Below are 20,367 nucleotides of genomic sequence, written 5' to 3'. Positions count from 1 at the left end.
TGGAGGAAGATGGAAGAAATAAAATGGACAGCGAGAGAGAGAGAGAGAGAGAGAAACGAAAATGTCTTAAAATGGATAGGAGAGAAGAGGGCACTTTTAGCCAGCATCCTTCGTAGGAAAGCCAATTGGATTTGACACTTTCTGAGAAATTATCTTCTTCATACCACCATAGAAGGAAAGATGGAAAGAAATCGAGGAATAGGAAAAAGAATACAACTGATCGATGCTTTGAAAAATAGAAGAAAATATTGGGAGTTAAAAGAGGAAGTTGAAGATCGAGAAACATAGAAGAAACATTTGCAGAACAAAAAGTCCCAGGACCTGCCAAAAAGCAACAGAATACGTAATAATAATAATAATAATAATAATAATAATAATAATAATAATAATAATATAGATTTGAGTTGATTGTTTGATTAACCACATGTTACTTGGTGGATAAATTCAACAAGAAATTTTAAATGTAAGCAATTAACTTTTAATTAAACATGATTATACAGCGAGTCGAATGCAATAACTAGTAGTAAATGAAATAATATATGCAACGCATTTGGTTTCCGAACCGCTATGTAAACCAAATAACGAAATTATTTTTCACATTTCACCAGCGTATAAGAGTGTAAGAGAGATCCACGTCAAACATTTTAGTTTAGTATTTTTGTTTCTCCCTAATTTTTGTCTTTTCCAAATATTTAACAGGAATTGCACGCTTTCTCCTTTACCCGTCGTTTTCACTTTTATTGGCAATAGTTTTGAATTGACCTTCCTAACCTTAACCCTTGGACAATCGTGAGAAAAAGCGAAAAAAATATTTTCAATATGCAACTTCTCTACATTAACATTTCTTCAATTGCACGCACAACAATCTTCAAACACGCCACAAACTTTCTTTTATTCATGTTTAGTTTGTGATGTATATTTAACATTTAATGGTAACAAAACAAATCTTCGTAGAAAAGGGCTAAAACCGAAATGCCATTGGCTAATAACTGACCATTGTATCTTCCATGGTAATTTAGTGGTTAGAGCGTCGTGAGGCAAACTGGGGAGACACGTCGAAACAAGGCCACTATGTCTAGAAAGCTTCTGATGTGCCTGCTAGGGACAGGGCGTCGCAGCGCTCTGACCACGTGCTCGCCGTCGCTAGTAGATGGCGCTGGAACAGACTTAGGTCCACAGAATGGCTGTTACACCAAGTGGTCTGGTTTTGTTTGTATCTTCCAAATTTCTTAAGTGTATGATACTAAATTTAGTAAGTTTTTTTTTTTCAAGTTGAAGATACTGAATTAGCTTTTAAAAATGTACTTTCGAGCGATAATAAGAGGGAAGAAAGAATGGTAATCGTGAAAAATAAATAAATTCGGGATTTCGACTGATTTTATATGTTCCGTAATCTCTACACCCCGAAAATGTCATTTTTGGATGTCTGTCCATTTCGGTGTTCTCGCCTAGAGGCCGTGACGTTCATCCCAAACTAAATTTTAAACTTGAGCTTTCCGTAAGTTTCCTTACAGGGAAGAGGATCAGATTTCTCTTCCTACTTTTCTGTAAGATTCTCTATAGGGAAGAGGATCGGATTTTCTTCCTACTTTTCCGTAAGATTCTTTACAGGGAATAGTGTCGGATTTTCCTCCTACTTTTCCGTAAGATTCTTTACGACCATGAGAGTCGGATTTTCTTCCTCCTTTTCCGTGAGATTCTTTACAGGGAAGAGGGTCAGATTTCTCTTCCTACTTTTCTGTAAGATTCTCTATAGGGAAGAGGATCGGATTTTCTTCCTACTTTTCCGTAAGATTCTTTACAGGGAATAGTGTCGGATTTTCCTCCTACTTTTGCGTAAGATTCTTTACGACGATGAGAGTCGGATTTTCTTCCTACTTTTCCGTGAGATTCTTTACAGGGAAGCAGTCAGATTTTCTTCCTACTTTTCCGTAAATATTTCTTACAAGAAATAGTGTCGGATTTTTGTCCTCCTTTTCCTAATTCTTTATAGGGAACAGAGTCGGATTTCCTTGCTCCTTTTTCGTAAGATTCTTTACACGAAAGAGGGTCTGATTTTCTACCTACTTTTCCGTAAGATTCTTTACAGGGAATAAATAGTATTGGATTTTCCTCCTACTTTTCCGTAAGACTCTTTACGAGGAAGAGAGTAAGATTTTCTTCCTCCTTTTCCGTAAGATTCTTTACGTGAAAGAGAGTCGGATTTTCCTCCTACTTTTCCGTAAGATTCTTTATGAGAAAGAGAGTCGGATTTTCTTCCTCCTTTTCCGTAAGATTCTTTACGTGAAAGAGAGTCGGATTTTCCTCCTACTTTTCCGTAAGATTCTTTATGAGAAAGAGAGTCGGATTTTCTTCCTACTCTTGAAAATAAGAATAGTTTGCTGTAGAATGAAAATAAAGATTGTGAATTTCCCCAAAAACCCTTCTAACGATTTTTGTTTATATTTCATAAATCAGTATTTCAGCAAAAGCTCAATAATATGGTATAATTAATTTTCCTGGAAAATATGTAGAAGGAATGATTTATTCCTGTGGATAAATTCTTCTCGGACAATTTTCTCAAAAAGGACAAAATCCAGGGAATTGAATCTTTTGGCAGAGGAAGAGTATCGAGGCAGTAGCCAGATTGTTTTGTTTTATCTTTCAAATGTATCGGTATTATCTTATGCAAAGAACAGTTCAATGGTAGAATATCTTAATACTCATCTATCGTTGAAAGGAAAATGAAAATACGTATTTTTCATTCACGTCCATGAATTCAACACATTTAAATGTGGCAGCGAGAAGAGAGGCGAAGTACTGATTGTCTTCAGTGATGCAGCACACACTTCTAAATATAACTATAGAATAACTACAAAATTAAGAAAATGAACTTTTTAGGGTGTATGGGCCATGAAATCTCGAATTCGATTTATAAGTAAGATATTACTGGTTCTTACCCCTTTGTAATATAGTTTCTGCAGTGACTTGCTCTAAAATAATGACGATTAGAATTAGTTCTGGGCTTTCGGCATCTATGGCCATGTTAGCCCGTCACGTACGAGGGATGACGTCCCTCGGCGATCACATTAACCGAGAAAAGGGAGGGAAGCGGCCTGGGGCCTATATCTTAGATACCATCCCGACATTTGCCTGGTGTGAGTAAGGAAAACCCAGGGAAACGTCATTCAGGATGATGGCTGGACTGAAAAAGCTTTTACACTTTTTCGGCCGAATGTTCCCACCGGGGATCGAATCCGGGTCCTTCCGCACGAAAGACAATAGCGTTAGCGACTACGCCACGCGGAGCTACTGTAGAATAACCAAGAAGAAATCGATAAACAAAAAGTGGCTAAATCTTTTGCAATAATAGCACTTGCACTGCAAGAAAGGGTGGTGAATTAGAGCCAAGAGATTGTTTAAATTCCTAATGGCATTGGAAGTAAAGCATCCATTTAACCATGTTACAGTGAAAAATTCGATGCGGAAATAAAGCAAATCAATGTGACACAGATAATTATATATATATATATATATATATATATATATATATATATATATATATATATATATATATATATATATATATACTGTAACATTAATATAACATCAAGGAAAGGTTTAGTCAATTAATTTCCTCTCGCTCAACTTCAAGGTTGAAGCATAATGGTAAATGAAGTCGATGCCCAATTTGGCCGTGCACTTACGTGAAGGGACAATGTGTTAGGAATTTTTTTTTTCTTTTTCTGACAACTATGCAATTACTCATTACGCAATGCACTTTCTTTCTGTGATAACTTTGTTAATCGGAACAAGAGAAAGAATCATGAATGAATTTACGATTGCGTTTTGTTAACGCAAAACTAATAACGAGGGAATTTGGAATGGCAGTCAGAGTAGCAAGTCCACACCAATTTGAGGACGTGTTGCCAAGTAATTATAAAAAAGAAATCCAGTTGACCCGTTACCGTTTAGATTGGTTTACTTTCACTAAAGAGTGTGAGATACTACATTTTGTTGCAAGCACATACTTACACACACAAAACTTTTTTTTTTTTTGAATCATACATTGTATGTAGCTTTGAGGCAGAGTTCAAATGACTGTAATTTGTATGGTTAAAACGTGTTTCGTAACGAATACGCAATGTTTTTCAGTTAAAAAAAATGAAGACTCTCATAAGTGAAAGATAATTGTATTTGAGTTCAGCGTCCGTTTTCAGCGGTGAGGCTATACGAGACCGTATGTATTGAAGTGTAACGAAATGAAATAGTCAGTTTAACTTCCCTCGTTTATATACCCTATGAGCTAAGGAGAAGGAATAACAGATTCTACTAAATAATAGTGAACATGTTTGTGAAATGAAGAGTAAAAGTACAAGTATAGAAAAGACCCAGGAAAAGAAGGGAGAACCCCGGGAAAACCCATGTGCACGGCGTTATAGCACCAGAGGTGAACACACTACCATTGAGTCACCGTATCACCCTTAAATTGGTTGGACTTCAATGTCTATCCGGGACATCATCTCCATCAGAAACCGAAGGATCACGTTCCCCCTCACCCCCAAAACAAAAAATTGCGCCTTAACCGCTCAGTCACATAATGGCATTGGAGGAAAATAAACAAAATACGTGAAAACCCATAGCTACTATGTGCCCATTAGAAACAGATAAAAATAGGATCGAACCAAGGATCCGTCGCACTAAAATAAGCGAATGCACCACTAAAGCCTTTCTGTTTCAAGTGTGTCCCTGCTGGTGCTGCTGTCGATGTACGTTTTCCCGTACATCGCTCGACAAGAGGGAAAGTTGTTGTGGCTGAGAGCCCTCAATATTTGATGCAAACATGGTTGCCACATTGAATTATTTCATGGGCTTCGCTGCGCACTCTCTTGTTAGTCATTCTAAGCAGCGTACGATCTTGACTCACCAAGATCAAACGACTGAATGACAAATTGGCAGCCGAGGTCATCCACTTCTTTCCTCAAAGCAAAGGGAGAGTTTCCACCGCAAGTCTGTGGCTATTTGGGAATGCGTTTTCAAAGCGTTACCCCCTAGAGTGAACGCGACCAAGGTGTTAATTTGGTAACTTCACTTTTCCAGAGTTATAAATCATACTGTGAGCCACTCAGGGTTTCCAGGTCTTTTGTGCCAAGTCCAGGTCTATAATAGCAGAGTTCCAGTACTCTGCACAAAGCATCTTCAAGGCAGCTGTTTCTTGCTAAAATCCCCTTGCTTGGCCACACTATTTTGCTTTTACCCCTTCCTTTTGACATGTTTTAAACAGTAGGCGGTTTGTTCCGAAACGCACCAAATACACTTGAGCTGACGTTTTCTCCGCGTTTTTATTGCTTTCGCGTTTGTGATTAGCTATCCACATTTAAATACATGGTCAGCGTATTCCAAGCGTACGCAAGAGCAATAAAGTCGCTTTGCAAACGCTACAAATAGCCGGGTACTAAGTGTTTGGTGTGGATGGGGCCGAAGAATGTTTTACATATTTTCCGAGGACACAGTTGAAATAGAAAGGCTCTAGTAAAGGTCCCTTTTTGGTAAGCATACTCGTCTTCGGTGCAGGAGTTCCTGGTTTAATTTCCAGTTCTGTTTCTTTTTTAATGCTGTATACTTGCACCTACAGATGAAAGTTTGATGCATCTGCTGACGAGAAAAGAGACCCTTCGCACAAAAGTACAGTACATAACTTGTATGTTGAAATCTTTTATAGGGTTAAAGGGAGCTTCTGGAAAGTAAGATTTTTAACATGACTGTACAATACTTACGATAACTTAAAGAAATATTATCGGGGAGGACTTGAACTGATCAACTCCTTGTGTGCGCCACTGGTCTAGGGTGTGGATTTGTTCATATACTTGGAATAGTATAGTTAAATAAAATATACCGATTTTAATAATTCTCACACTTCTGTGTACCACACAGGTAACTCTTTCTCTTGTTTTATTAAATACAATATGAGTCCACGTTTCTTTTCTTCTATAAAGTTTTAACAGTTTATATGTAGTCCTTATGTATTATTGTGTGATGATTTATTATGAGTAAGCGGTGACTAACTTGATAGAACATCCAAAGTTAAAAAAAAAAAGAAAAGTTTTCATTTGCTGTATAAATGGATGTATCTTCATGAAGATAGGTAGGGGGGAAGGCTTGTGCGATATTTTCGCGGAGAAGCCTTATGCATCCTTAGTTATGCTGTTGGTTCGATGCAAATCTCAATCATACAGAATTAATCTAAAGCTTTGAAACTTTATAACTTTCGTGGTTTTTCAGGTTTTGAATTCCATTTAACAAATTTATTTTCACCTTCGTTCGTAATGACTTGAATTGGTCGTATGCCGTGGTTGACGTTAAAGTTCTTGAGAGGTATTGAGTTTGAATTCCATGGTCGGCCATATTAATAGAAATATTTCCAGGGTTTTTCCAAGTTATACTAGCAAAATTAAGGAATGACATTTTTTAATATAGACTCTGGTAGACTTTTTTCACTCTCCAGTTGTTGTTGTTGTTGTTGTTGTTGTTGAGTACTAATAATTCCAGTGTAAATTGGTATTGTAGGCTGTATCTGTAAGTTGGTTAATTAAATAGGCCTAACAATGATAAGAGAAAGATGGTGCCAAGACGAATTGAAGACCGTTTTAACAAAACTCAACAAACGCAATTTTTTTTTTCAAAATTAGTTTTTCTTTAACGGATTCCGGTTCTTTAATGTGAGCCATACACAATGGTTAACAGAAAATACGACGAAACTGAATATTTGCTGTAAAACCCCTGAACACCGAGAGGTTTTTCGAAAAAGTTTTTTTTAAAATTTTTGCGCTCCTCTGGGCCGGATCTGGATTTTTAAAAAAGAATACGATCTTATGTACACAATACGTGTGCAAAAGGTCAATCTTGTATCTTGGAAACTAAGGTTGAGAGAAATTTTTAAAAGTCTGAAGGTGATCATTTTTTCATATGTACTTCAAAAATGTACTGCGTCATTACTATTTGACCTAGAGTCGTGGTTCAAACGCCATTTTCCTCAGTATAACGAGCAATTTCCAACGGTATCACTCACGTGTCCGTATCATACACCTGAACCGGAAAATTTTGGAAAACCTGGAATATTTTTTGAAAATCCTGCCAAAACTTTGCCCCTCTGGCCCGGGCCTGGGACGACGTAGGGATCTGATTTTTTTTTTTTAAATAATACGTTGTTATGTACATAATAAGTTTGCAAAATTTCAATCTTGTATATGAAAACAAAGGGCGGAAAATATTGTTGAAAATCTGAATTTAGGCCATATATATATATATATATATATACGAGGGCTATCCAGAAAGTAGATTACGTTTTGGAATAAAAAATCAACAAAGTATAGGAAACAAATTTTATTATATACAGATGAAAGCCACACACAAATACTACGTTTCGACATAGTCACCATTCAAATTAAGGCATTTATCGTAGCGATGTACGAGCTTGGAAATTCCTTCGTCGAAAAATTCGGCCGCCTGCGACTTCAACCACTTCGTTACCTCTTCTTGCAGCTGTTCGTCGTCATCAAAACGCTGCATAGCCAGCCACTTCTTCATTGCTGGGAATAGGTGGAAGTCGCTCGGTGCCAGGTCGGGACTGTACGGCGGATGAGGAAACAACTCCCACTGAAAAGATTCAAGAACTTCACGCGTGACATTTGCCGTGTGGGGCCGGGCGTTGTCGTGAATCAACAAGATCTTAGAGCTCAACATTCCTCTGCGCTTGTTTTGAATTGCTCTTCTGAGGTTTTGCAGAGTTTGGCAATACCTTTGAGCGTTTATTGTAGTGCCTCTTTCCAGGAAGTCCACCAAAATCACACCTTTTCTGTCCCAAAAAACAGTCGCGATCATCTTCCTTGCCGACATTGTTTGCATGCATTTCTTGGGTTTTTGGGGAGAACCTGTGTGCCCCCACTGCATTGATTGCAATTTCGTTTCACAGTTCACGTGTTTCACCCATGTTTCGTCACCAGTAACGATGCGATCGAGTAAAGAGTCACCATCCTTATTGTAGGCGTCCAAAAAGTGCAACGCTGCAGCCATTCGCTGATTTTTTTGGTCCTCTGTCAAGATTTTTGGAATCCATCTTGCACAAAACTTGTGGTAACCAAGCTTTTCGCTGATGATTTCGTGCAACAAACTTCGCGAAATTTGTGGAAAACTCAAAGAAAGTTCCGTTATTGTGAACTTTCGATTTTCACGGACTTTAACATCGACTTTTTCGACAAGTTCGGCAGTCACTTTGCTGGGTCTCCCACTTCGATCTTCGTCGTGAACATTGGTTCGGCCATTTTTAAATCTTATGACCCACTGTCACACTCCACCTTCAGTGATAATGTTGTCCCCATACACTTCACACAGCTGCCGATAGATTTCTATCGGTTTACAGTTTTTTGCTGTCAGAAACCTTATTACTGCACGCACCTCGCAGCTCGCGGGATTTTCAATTAACGCAGACATTTCAAACCGTCACAGTATCTTAACGGAGCACAGCACGAACCTCTCACTAGCACGGCTAGATGCCGACTGAGCTGCGCAACGCTCTGACCCCAAGATGGCCGCGCTAGCCCCGCCCCTAGCGGACACAGACGAAAACGTAATTTACTTTCTGGATAGCCCTCGTATATATATATATATATATATATATATATATATATATATATATATATATATATATATAGTAAAAAAAATTACTGCGTCATTATTATTTGGCCTAAAGTCATGGTTCAAACGTAATTTCTTCGGTAGAGTAAGCCTTTTTCAACGGCACCACTCACATGTCCGTTATCATACACTTGAAGCGGAAAAATCTGGAATACCGAAATTTTCCCAAAAAAATCACCTCCTTGGAATACTTGCGGGCCCGGCCCCGGTTTCGCGTAGAGATCTAAAAAATAAATAAATAAATCGAAAAATACCCAAAGGTACACACAATCCGTATGCAAAATTTCAATCTGATATTTTGAAAACTAAAGACGTGAATTTTTTTAAAATTTGCCTTAAAAAATAAAAAGTCGCGCCCCTCCGCCCCCACTTGGCGCTGCCAATTCGACCATCCGGCTCCAAAATGCATCTAGGGTGTTCTTTGGTCTATCTTTGACTTGACCAATAAAGAAACAGGCTTAAATGCCTGTTAAGAATCTAAATAAGCGATCAAAGACGATAATACTATGCCATGGTAACAAAAGTTATCAAAAATCCTAAAAGGCTTAAACAATATTCGTCGCGGGTTAGTACTTAATGCAGAAAATGAGATAGTTGGCAGTCTGCGTTCACTATACATCGTGAAGACAGTTCGAGATCATCTTGAATGAAAGAACTCGAGAAAGCCAGCAATGCTAAAGAATTCGCGATGCACTGATCACTTTAACTTGAAATCTTTCACTGATTGACGGGGTTAGTAGCGGCAAGCTGTTTGTTTCTCTTTTTAGTTTAACCAACATTGTGAAGCATGGGCGCCCGAAGAAAATTTTCCAGGGGTCCTCATCTCCCTGGTTGCTATATTACGTTTGATATTTTTTTTTATTTGTAAATCTTAAGCGAGCGTCTACATTGTGAAGGTATTGGCTATTTCGATTAAAAGAGAGCAATATCTGATCTAGAATGACAGAACAATGTTGAGAATCTATGCTCTACATTGAACTTGTTTCATCTTGGAACTAGTAGTCCTTCGTCAGCTCAGTTCCAAGTTGTGAAATTTGTTATTATTATTATCACTACTAAATCTCGGTTTAAACCGGTTTTTCGTTGTTTGAAGATAGAAATTGGTAACACGAACGTCAAAGAATATTAGGCACCAGACTCGTATTTCCAGTCTGGGCCCGACACTTCTTCGACATGGTAATTATTAGCCTGGTTACGCCATTGTGGTATAGTTTCTGAAATATAAACGAATAATCTAGATTAAGGAAATATCTATCCAACTAAATTCTTTAATCAAAGCCAACAAAACAATGTCCTCTCTCCCTCTCTGCATCATCCATGTTAAATTCTCACAAGTCAAGAACATTATCATACCATGAGTCAGGGGCGGATCCAGGGCGGGCGATCGGGTGATCGCCCCCCCCCCAGAAGGGAAACTTTCTTATTTTATATATAAGTAAAAAAAAACTAGTTTGGAGTTCTTAAAAGTAGCTCTAAGTAGCAGCATTACAACCCACCGCCCCCCAGAAGTCTGTCCTGGATCCGCCCCTGCCATGAGTAGTACTAAATACCGGTAGAATTATCATATAATACATTTCGTGCTTTTATATCAAGATTTTCAAGCTTGTGATTGTAATAAAATTATGGCCTCTTTACTTCGGACTACAATTTTTAGGTGCCTAATAATGATAATGATAATTACTCCAGATCATTACCTATCATTCTAAAAAATGTTCCCTGTTCACAAACTAACTTCTGTGTGGTTATGAAGTGTATATTTTAATATCTGAAAATTCTGTTATGTTGGATCTTAACGTAATTGTGTTTGACCTTATCGTAATGTTAGTGATAACAAACATGTCATCTTGTTGGTAGTGTAAATGTTTATTCCTGATTATTATGCTGTCTTCAAATCAGGAGAGAATCACATCTTACTTTATAGTAGTGGGTGAAATCTAATACCTTGGGCCGATATATATATATATATATATATATATATATATATATATATATATATGTGTGTGTGTGTTTGTGTGTGTGTTTGTGTTTGCAGAGCCCCTTAAGGAAAATAATTCCTACCCTCCAAAGTGCTAAATTTGTTCACCAATTTTTTTAAGATATAGGGGTGTAGCATGTAGGAAATGATCTTCCTTTAGACTTCAAATCAGTGCCCCCTCACGAAATCGAAAGCACCATCTGGGACTCATTTTTCTAAGAACATTCCCCTACTCCTAAGGGGATACTTCCTTTTCGACACTGTAAAACTTTTTCGAAGAAGAATATTTTCTGGTAGTGTAATCTCTTTCTCTCTCTCTCTCTCTCTCTCTCTCTCTTTCTCTCTCTCTCAGCTTTATATATAATATAAAGAAAGTCATTATATTTCTGACTTAATAACTCTTAAACCAGCTGACCGATCTCGATCATACTTTCAACATAGATAAGGTTCCGGCTTGGGATGGATTTTATCATTTCACTTTGACAGTGGACCTTAGGGAAGGGGGAGATATATAAAAATAATTGAAAAATGGCAGATATTAGTGTCGAATTCATTGTTTTTGGGTTCCCTAAGTTGATTGGTGATATTTTTGGTGCCCCTTATGCCCAAAATGAAACTTATCCTACCCGTGCGAAGAACGGGCATTGTACTAGTATTTCATATTCTGTTTCCCTAATATTAGTTCATTGCTTATGTATTGGTAAAGCAGTTCACAGTTTGAGCTAAAGATGGCATTTTCTCCAGTCGTTGAAATGCATGCCATCTATGAACAGATTTAAGAACTACTAGGACCTGACATAACTTTTTGGTTTTGCGTACCTTTATCATGAATTTTTTGAACATGTATGCAGAATCTCTATTACGATATTTAGGAGAAGATTCTCGTAATGAAAACAAGAAAGGAAAAATTTTAAAATAAAACGAAATCAGCTTTGTTGCCGCTTTACGTTGTTCTGTAATATGTAGGAAAATAATCATTAAACCTAAATTAAATAGTGATGGTTTTAGGGAAAGCTGTACAGGAAAATATTTTAGAGCAAATCAATAGTACTATAATTCATAATTGGAAATATTGGAAGAGATTTTTCATTTTCATAAAAACTTCTTTCACAATGTTCTTAAGATGATAAATTAGGAACTATTTTAGATTCAAGTATTAGCAAGGGCGCCCATGTTGTGGTTTCCAAGGAGGGGCAAGTATAAACGACGTTTCAAATATAGTTTCAGATTTTGCTGTAACTAATGTAAAAATTCTATTGGGTTTTCGATATTCCCAAGTACAATTTTCTCTTAAGGGGGGGGGTAAGGGCCCCACCTTGCCCCCCCCTGATGGGCGCCCTTGAGTATTAGCTACTTCTGAAAATTTCTACACGTATTTTTAAAGTTACTAGAATTTATACTTTTTGGCTCAAAGTATCGAAGTTACCTTCCACGTATTGTGAGACGTAAAATTTAATTCATAAACTAAACCGATTTCGATTTGTCTTCACATAATCTTTTTTTAACATACTTTTTGTGAATGGAACCACCTTACATGTTAATATCGTTTCTGCGCTGGTCTGTCTATACCATGGGCTCACCGAAGTCTAGCGGTGCTGGATCTGGTCATTTCTCAGAAGGGTTCACTATTAGATCTCTCCAGGTAATGGCTTAATCGTGAAATTTCTCAATGTAGTGAGGATACTTGCGGAATAATAGCAGAATCAGATGAACCAAACTAGCAGTAACAGCAGTGGACCACTTCACTGAGTGGACGTAAGCCTTTAGGACCTTCGTTCCAGGAAATTAGTTCAACTTAATTAAAAAAAAAAAAAAAAAAAAAAAACTTCTCAACATTGCAACAGAAATTTCGAAACACATTATATAGCTTTATATCATAGATTTAACCCTTTCCGACAAGGTCGCCGATGCTGGGGGGCTCGGGGGGCTCGAACCCTCCAAAATTCATGTGGGCCACCCTATTGTATTTATGAATATACAATATTTGGCATAATTTGAATGCAATTTGTCTTAAAATCCTCATATATGTACCTTCTGCATCTGAATGACCCCTCCCCAAAATTTACGGAGAAATCAGCGCCCTTGCTTCCCGATACTGATAAACTGAATTAAATTAAATGAACTTCAAAATTGTACAGTCCGCAGCAAAAAACCTGCAACATAAACATGATTTTTTTTTTTTTTTTTTTTATGAAACTACACCCAACAGCCAATGAACCAACATAACATATAAATGGCATGAATCACACCAGGAGAAACCTCAGCGTCCTCTCCTGCACACTTATTTTGGAGCAAAAAACTTCGTCATTTCACAATAAACTTACATGCTCATGTTGCAGGTTTTTTGCTGCGGACTGTACCACAATTAGTTTTCATGTGCGCCGAACAGGATCAATCATCTTTCAAGAGTAACAAATAGCAGTGTCACGTGTACAGCATATGAAGGAGTTTGGTTTCGTATGGCGTGATATTTTCTCAATAACCAGTAAGACCAGAATTGGTAGTAGATATCTAACAGTTTAGGTTTTGGTAGATAAATTAGAATGAGGATGGAATATACAATATTCTTGTTACACTTACAAGTTAGTCTATTTGCGAGAAACTGTTTCTCGCCATCTATTACCATTTTTACTCTATAGTGATCAACGTTAAAACCGAGAATAATTGATTCTCTTCCACTTTCGGCTCGAATTTCACATCCATCAACAAATTCGATTTTTAACTTTTGATTCTCTATATCCTGGTTAAAATTGCTGGTGATCCATCCAATAGAACTTGAGAATTTGTCTCCTGGGCGGACGGACAGGCAGGGTAAATTTATAAAGGAGTTGCAGTCAGACAGACAAAATAAATTTACAAAAGAGTTGTGGATAGATAGATAGGGTAAATTTATTAATGAGTTACAGACGGACAGATAGGGTAAATTTATTAATGAGTTACAGACGGACAGATAGGGTAAATTTATTAATGAGTTACAGACGGACAGATAGGATAAATTTATTAATGAGACAGACGGACAGATAGGATAAATTTATTAATGAGACAGACGGACAGATAGGGTAAATTTATTAATGAGTTACAGACGGACAGATAGGATAAATTTATTAATGAGTTACAGACGGACAGATAGGGTAAATTTATTAATGAGTTACAGACGGACAGATAGGGTAAATTTATTAATGAGTTACAGACGGACAGATAGGATAAATTTATAAAGGAAATACAGACGGATAGACAGGGTAAATTTATAAAGGAGTACGGGCAAACAGACAGGATAAATTTATAAAGGAGTTTGCAGTCGGACAGACGGGATACATTTACAAAAGAGTTGTGGATAGACAGACAGGGTAAATTTATAAAGGAGTTGCAGACGGACGGAGAGAGTAAATTTATAAAGGAGCTACGGACAGACGGAGAGAGTAAATTTATAAAGGAGTTACGGATGGACAGACAGGATAAAGGACCTCGCACAATCCTTATGGAAATTGGATTTCGGTGAAAATGCCTGAAACCGTGATATGTTCTAGATATTGTGATCCTGAGAGAAAGTCTTAATGGGCACAACCATCAATTATTGATCGTTTGGCTACTACAGGTCCAGATTTTTAAAAACATCCAGGTATAACGATATTTTGGATTTCGGTGAAAATGAATGAGGCTGTGATATGTTGTAGATGTTATGATGCTGAGAAAAAAAATGTTAATTTATTGCTACCGAGCAATGGTAAGTCAGTTGTAGAGAATTTGTTTGCATTCGGGAGGTTCGGCCTGGGCCGGTCATCGTTTTTAGGGTTTTTCAGGGCTTTCGTTTGTCCCGCAAGATGAACATCGGAATGTTATCTATGCTTAAATGGTGTTGGTCGCTACTCTTCCCATCCCTTCTGCACGTTATGGGATAGGATGAGAAGATCTAAACCTTTTTCAGAGTTTCACACAATTCCTCTAAAATCGTAGTATATCGTTACTTTGTGCTATTTTCAAAAAAGTGGCCCCGTAGTAACCAAATTGTTAGTGATTGGTGGTTGTGCCCATTGAGACTTTTTCCCAGGATCACAATAGCTACAACATATATATATATATATATCACGGTTTCAATCAATTCCACCGAAATCCAATTTCCATAAGGATTATGTGGGGTATTTTATAAAGGAGTTACAGACGGACAGACGGAATAAATTTATAAAGAAGTTACAGACGGATAGACAGGGTAAATTTATAATGGAGTTTTACAAAATCCATCTTCTTGTAGATTAACATTCAAACTGCGTGCGTTATTTACTGTAGTTATTTACATGAAAAACTATGACATTTCAGAAACTCAACTTGCATTATAAAGCAAAATTAATTCTTTTTTCTTTCCTAATAGAATTCTTGGAATACTTATGAATGTTTATGTTCTATGAACTGAATATTATAAAACTAAACAATAATTTTCTTCTTATTTTTCAGGTGGCCATGGCAGGAGATTTTATTCTTTCAGTAGCATCCATGATGATTGCTCGGCTTAGAAATAATGATGTCACGCAGACATTGACGCAAGTAAGTTTCAAATATATTATTGTGCAGTTTCAGTAAAAATAGTTTATTTCACTCGACGGCTGTTGTATCTGTAATAATTCGTGTACAGCCTTGCATACCTTTGATAACACGGTTTATTGATTCCAAACACCGCGTTGATCCAGATATATTACAGTAGATTTCAATTAATTTATCATCATATATATATCTATACTTATTTATTAGTACTTACAGAATTATACAGACTTTCTGTGTAATCTTTTGATCTGAGAACGATGTCTGTCAGTGTTATGGGATATTTGGCATTATATGAGCGCCTTTGCCGGTTTCTGAACGCCTTTCACGGTAAAACGGTACTGCTTTCGGCTTATGTTCTTTAGACATTCTTGTTTTTGTTTTCTTCATGTCTATTATCATCTCCACCAGTTTGTTGTACCACCCTCTATTTGAAATAGTACGTTCTTCCTTACTCAAGCTACTTTCACTGTTATTATTTCTATGATTTACCTACTGAATAATCTTTCCTCAAATCCATTCTGTGATTAAAGAACTTTTGTATCTTCAAAAAATATCAAAACTTCTGCCAGAAATGATTGAATGTTCAGGTAGGTTTAATTTCCTACGTTATTACGTATGTCTTAGTGTAGTCTTCCATTTGTTTAATCTATCATCTATTACACTTGATGTCAGACATATGTAATACTTACTACATTCATAATAAAGTTTTGGGAACTTATCATCAAATTGAAAAATGTCAAGATCAGTCACTGCCCAAATGTATTAATTTTACTTCACAATATTTCTGAATATCTCAAGTTCTATCGTCAGGCAAGGGTTAAAGGGACGTTTAAAATACTCGTGAAAATCATATAGGAAATTTGTTAGCTTGCTTTTATTGTAATTTATTTTTTAAATACATTCTACAGGAAGCCGAGTCGTAATCTACACTTCACATTTCTGCATTCTTGTGCATTTTCTTCCGCTGCTTGTTATTTATTCGTATTTAATATGTGCACCAAATTTAATGGCTGTAAAACTTGTTACGTAAGGTCAACACCTGGTGTGCTAAATCAGTTAAAGACAATTTTGTAGTCAAAATCTTTGCAAAGATCGCCCCCCCTTTTTTTAAATGAGCATCAAAAAAGTAGAAATTGAGCCACATAGTATCTACAAAATGCCATAATTAATAAGATCATAAACTGCTCACCAGAAACTTGATGTGCAGTTTATGATCTCATTATTGTTGGGGGCCCGAATTTGTACACTATACAAGAGTCTTAAAAACAATATTTCATTTAATGATTTTGCAGATACTACCTGGCCCACTCTCTGCATTTTTTTGTAGTCTTCTTTGTCTTTGTTATTCACTAAATTAAAAAAAAAGTGCAGGTAACCTTAGAGAAGGGCCTTAATATCATGGGATCTAGTTATTCAAAAAATATGGTAAGCCTGAAGAAAAAAAACGACAGTACATAGATGTATGGAGACCATATTATAGATTCTGAGGTGGCTTTGTCTGAAAAATGTACAATTTGTGAAGTATCTTCATTTTTTTTTTTACCAGTATTTATAACCAGCCTTTTAATCCCTCCATCTCCATCTGTTTTCCAGAAAATAATTAGATATACTTATTAATTTTCGATTAATGCTATCCCTATTTTATAAACACATGTAGACAGTTGAATACTTTTCACCAGTGTCCGATTTAAGAAATACTTCGAGAGAGAGAGAGAGAGATTTTTATATTTCCTGTAAAAGTTGTTACGTTGACATGTTTTTTAAGAGACAAGAACTACAATGAGCAGTGAAGGCTTTAACCTTCTTTTTCATAACAAATAAACCCTGCTGTTTATAACATTTTCATTATATGGTTGCTTTTCTGCAGTCGTCCTTGTAATGAAATTTGGTTTTCTTAGTAATTTAGCAAAGCGTAGTAAGTTCATCCTTAAATAGATTGTTATTCTAATTTAATCAAAACTCTTTAAAATATCTTATAGAAGAAAGCAAACTTATACACACATATATTCTCCCTCTCTCTTCCTCTCTCGCTTTCTTTCTACAAGTATGTTTTTCCAGGAATGAAGGACATAAATATTTGGTGATCTTTCCACCTTCTTCAAACTCTTTAGCTTGAGCCAGGCAAACAATTTCCTCATGAATAGGTAAACATTTAAAGAAACAAAAGTTGTGATTATAATAGCTACAAAAGGTTGAGGAGCAGGGTGTTTTATAAACTGTTTTAATTCAAATAAAAAGTGCTTTTTTTTACTTCGTCTACAAAAAAATAAAACTTGTTCCCTTTATGATATTCGAAAAAAAATCAGAGGTAAAAGTTATCTTTGCCACTCAGGAAAGAGGGAAGGGATAAGTTTTTGTCGGGGAGAAATCCCTGGCATCCCTCTATCAATTCGTACACTGTGCTTCGTTATGTGATCACAGTTTATTAATTTGGAAATTGGGCTGAAGTTCACGGTTGTCCAAGACTTTTAAAATGAGGAAGCAAAGAGACAGAGTTTATAGAGAAGAGTAGAGCAAAATACATGAATTATGTGTATTTTAGAAACAAAAATCCCAGCCTTTGTCATTTTCCAATCAATCAGTTTTCAAATAAATTTTTACTTGTGTATGTCACCTGAAGAAGCTGATTGATCAAGCAGGTTAGCCAATGAGAAATAGTATCTAAGTTGGAGAAAATATATAAAAGATTTATATAACAAAACGAATTACTTAGTAGAAAATAGTGAAAACATTTCCACACAATACTGAAAAATTGCATTCTAAGCACTTTCGCTAAAATCTTCATCAGGCACTGGGAAAAGGGGTGAATTGAAACGAAAGAAAAATTAAAGAACAGAAAATAATATCGAAGTGAGCACCATGCTAAAATACATTCTAATTATAGTGTTGCAAGATTGAGACTGTTCTCGTAAGGGTATTGAGGGGAGAGAGAAGAGGGACTAATAGAAGAAAATTGAAATTTATACAAGTAAAATAATGTGTAAAAGTGTGTATATATAAGAAAGTATAACAAAGAAAAATATTTTAACATATAGAATCATGAATGAAAATATTAATAATCAAATAATAATGAAATAAGGAAAGATGCTACAGAAGAAAAAGTGTTTGCCAAAAAAGCCGGGCTCGAAATATGTAAGAGATACGGACTGTGTGTGGTGAGATTAATATTGTAGACGCTGATGTTAGAAAGGCGATAATTGTAATATGAATATCTTCCCGTCTCTTTCTGAAGAACATGGAAGAGTATGGGAAAAGAATTTTCAAGATATCTACGAGCAATGTTAGGTGCTAGAACGTATACCGGAATTGGATCCTGGGGGTCGGACCCCTCCTTCCCGAAATCCCAACTTTTCTCTAAATTTAGTCTAAGTTTAGAGGGGATTTTACAAATTTGAATATGATTTATCCTCATATTGAATTTGACCCCCCCCCCTCCTTCGAAAGCTTTGGACCGCTCCTGCAATAAATTCCTGCGTAGTGCCTGGTTAGAATTTTAAGTTTTGGGCAGATAGATGAGGGGATTTATGCGCTACAAGAATATCAGTGAAACAGATGTAAAGAGGAGTTAGTTTCACCAATATTGAAGGGTGCAAAGTGGGCGCATTTAAAAATTCAAACGACGTTGCCAAAATCAGAACTAATGAAATGGTGGAAAGTGTGTGTCATTTTTGTAATAGGATGGTTAGAAGATAAATATTCTCGTATATAAACAGTTTGACCTTCCAACAGCCACATCACAAATTAAAGTTATGTACTCTCACAACCACTTGTTTAGTCTGAACTTTTCCCGGTATCGTAATTTATTGGAGTACAGGGGGGCGGAACCTTCCCTTCCATTGAAGATACCTGATATACATATTGTACGATACGAACGTAATGTGTAAGTGAAGCATGGATAGGTTCACTACGTCCAGCGTAATGTATGAAAAAAAATCTGAGCCCATTTCATTAAAATACCTGCTATTAGGGCCCCGAAGAACATGGTATATTTCTTAAGGCTTTAAGTTTTCTCTAATAATGTCTCCTCAGTTTAATTTGTGAAGCGTGGAATGGTCCCACCACATATCATTTCCTAAAACGAACTGACAATAATTAAGATACTGTTGCTGTCAATCATCTGAACAAAATTTATTTCCCTAAGATGAAGAGTAAATATAATCTGCGCCCTACTTCAGAAACCTCAACTGAGTCTCTTTGAAGTAATAAAAATGGTTATTAAAGTTTTAAATTCTAGGGGCCCCAAATTTCAAATTTCATGTTTTTAAACACATCACCACACTAAGCAAAACTTTGTGATAAAAGTATATAAATGTACAAACACGTAACAGTTTCAACACACTAACTATATCTTCATTAGATTTCCACTCCTTCTGGCTACTTGGGGATTGGTAATCTCTTATATACCTTCCGGAGTTAGTATGTTGAAACTGTTACAGGTTTGTGTTTTTATATGTTTTTATCACATAGCCGTGGTCAATGTGTTCTATTTAGTTTGACAATACGGAACCAAGGCTAGATAGAATAGTTCACGCTTTTCTAAACGTTAATGCGTGTCAAATTGTTGTTAATTTCTGTGTAATAATTAATAGCTCACAGGAAGACAGGAAATTCAAATTGACATATGTTAACAAGCTCAGAAATTTTAACAGTCATCTCTCTTACTTTAGATTCTGATTCCAGGTAAACTCTTGCACTTCCAAGCTTTCGAAAGCAAGAAATAAAAGCATCAAAGAAATGTAAAGCAATGGACTCAGCGGGAAGAACACCTTCTCTTCAGGAACGAAACAAGAATTGTAAGGGAAAAAAATGGATGAAAAGATTGTAATCTTAGCCAATAATTAATTTTACACTGTGCAGAAAATAATTTTAGGAATGATCTAGAAAATATAGACCAAAAGATTGCGATCTTGGCCAATAATTAGTTTTCGGATCAGAGGCCACAAAATTTTTGAACGACTCCTAAATCTAGATTTCGTATTTTCTACGGAATAAGCAGATCATACTGAGTTAAGTGATAGTTTGGGTTTGGCTACACTATATATAGTTCTCCAGATATAAGGCCTACAAGAAAATTATTGCCTGAAATCTATTGGATCTTTTAATCCAACATCATCAAGGAAATATAAAGGAAGGAATCACCGGGGATGAGAGCCTTCCCTTCTGAAGCGAAAGAATGCACAACT

At 36.3% G+C, this 20,367-nt stretch overlaps 1 protein-coding gene across 1 annotated transcript in view; it reads left to right on the top strand.

The window, feature by feature from the left end:
* The window catches only part of qless (decaprenyl diphosphate synthase subunit 1 qless), a 290,536-nt gene that overhangs the window by 256,858 nt on the left and 13,311 nt on the right, over window positions 1-20,367 (top strand). The window contains exon 5 of the mRNA XM_081749256.1: window positions 15,098-15,187. Within this exon, the coding sequence (XP_081605382.1) occupies window positions 15,098-15,187 (90 nt within the window). The remainder of the gene's footprint in view (window positions 1-15,097; window positions 15,188-20,367) is intronic.

The sequence above is a fragment of the Thermobia domestica genome, chromosome 2 (genome assembly GCF_964235325.1).
Source record: "Thermobia domestica chromosome 2, izTheDome1.hap1.1, whole genome shotgun sequence".
Taxonomy (NCBI): Eukaryota; Metazoa; Arthropoda; class Insecta; order Zygentoma; family Lepismatidae; genus Thermobia; species Thermobia domestica.
This window is presented reverse-complemented; position numbering and strand designations above follow the sequence as displayed.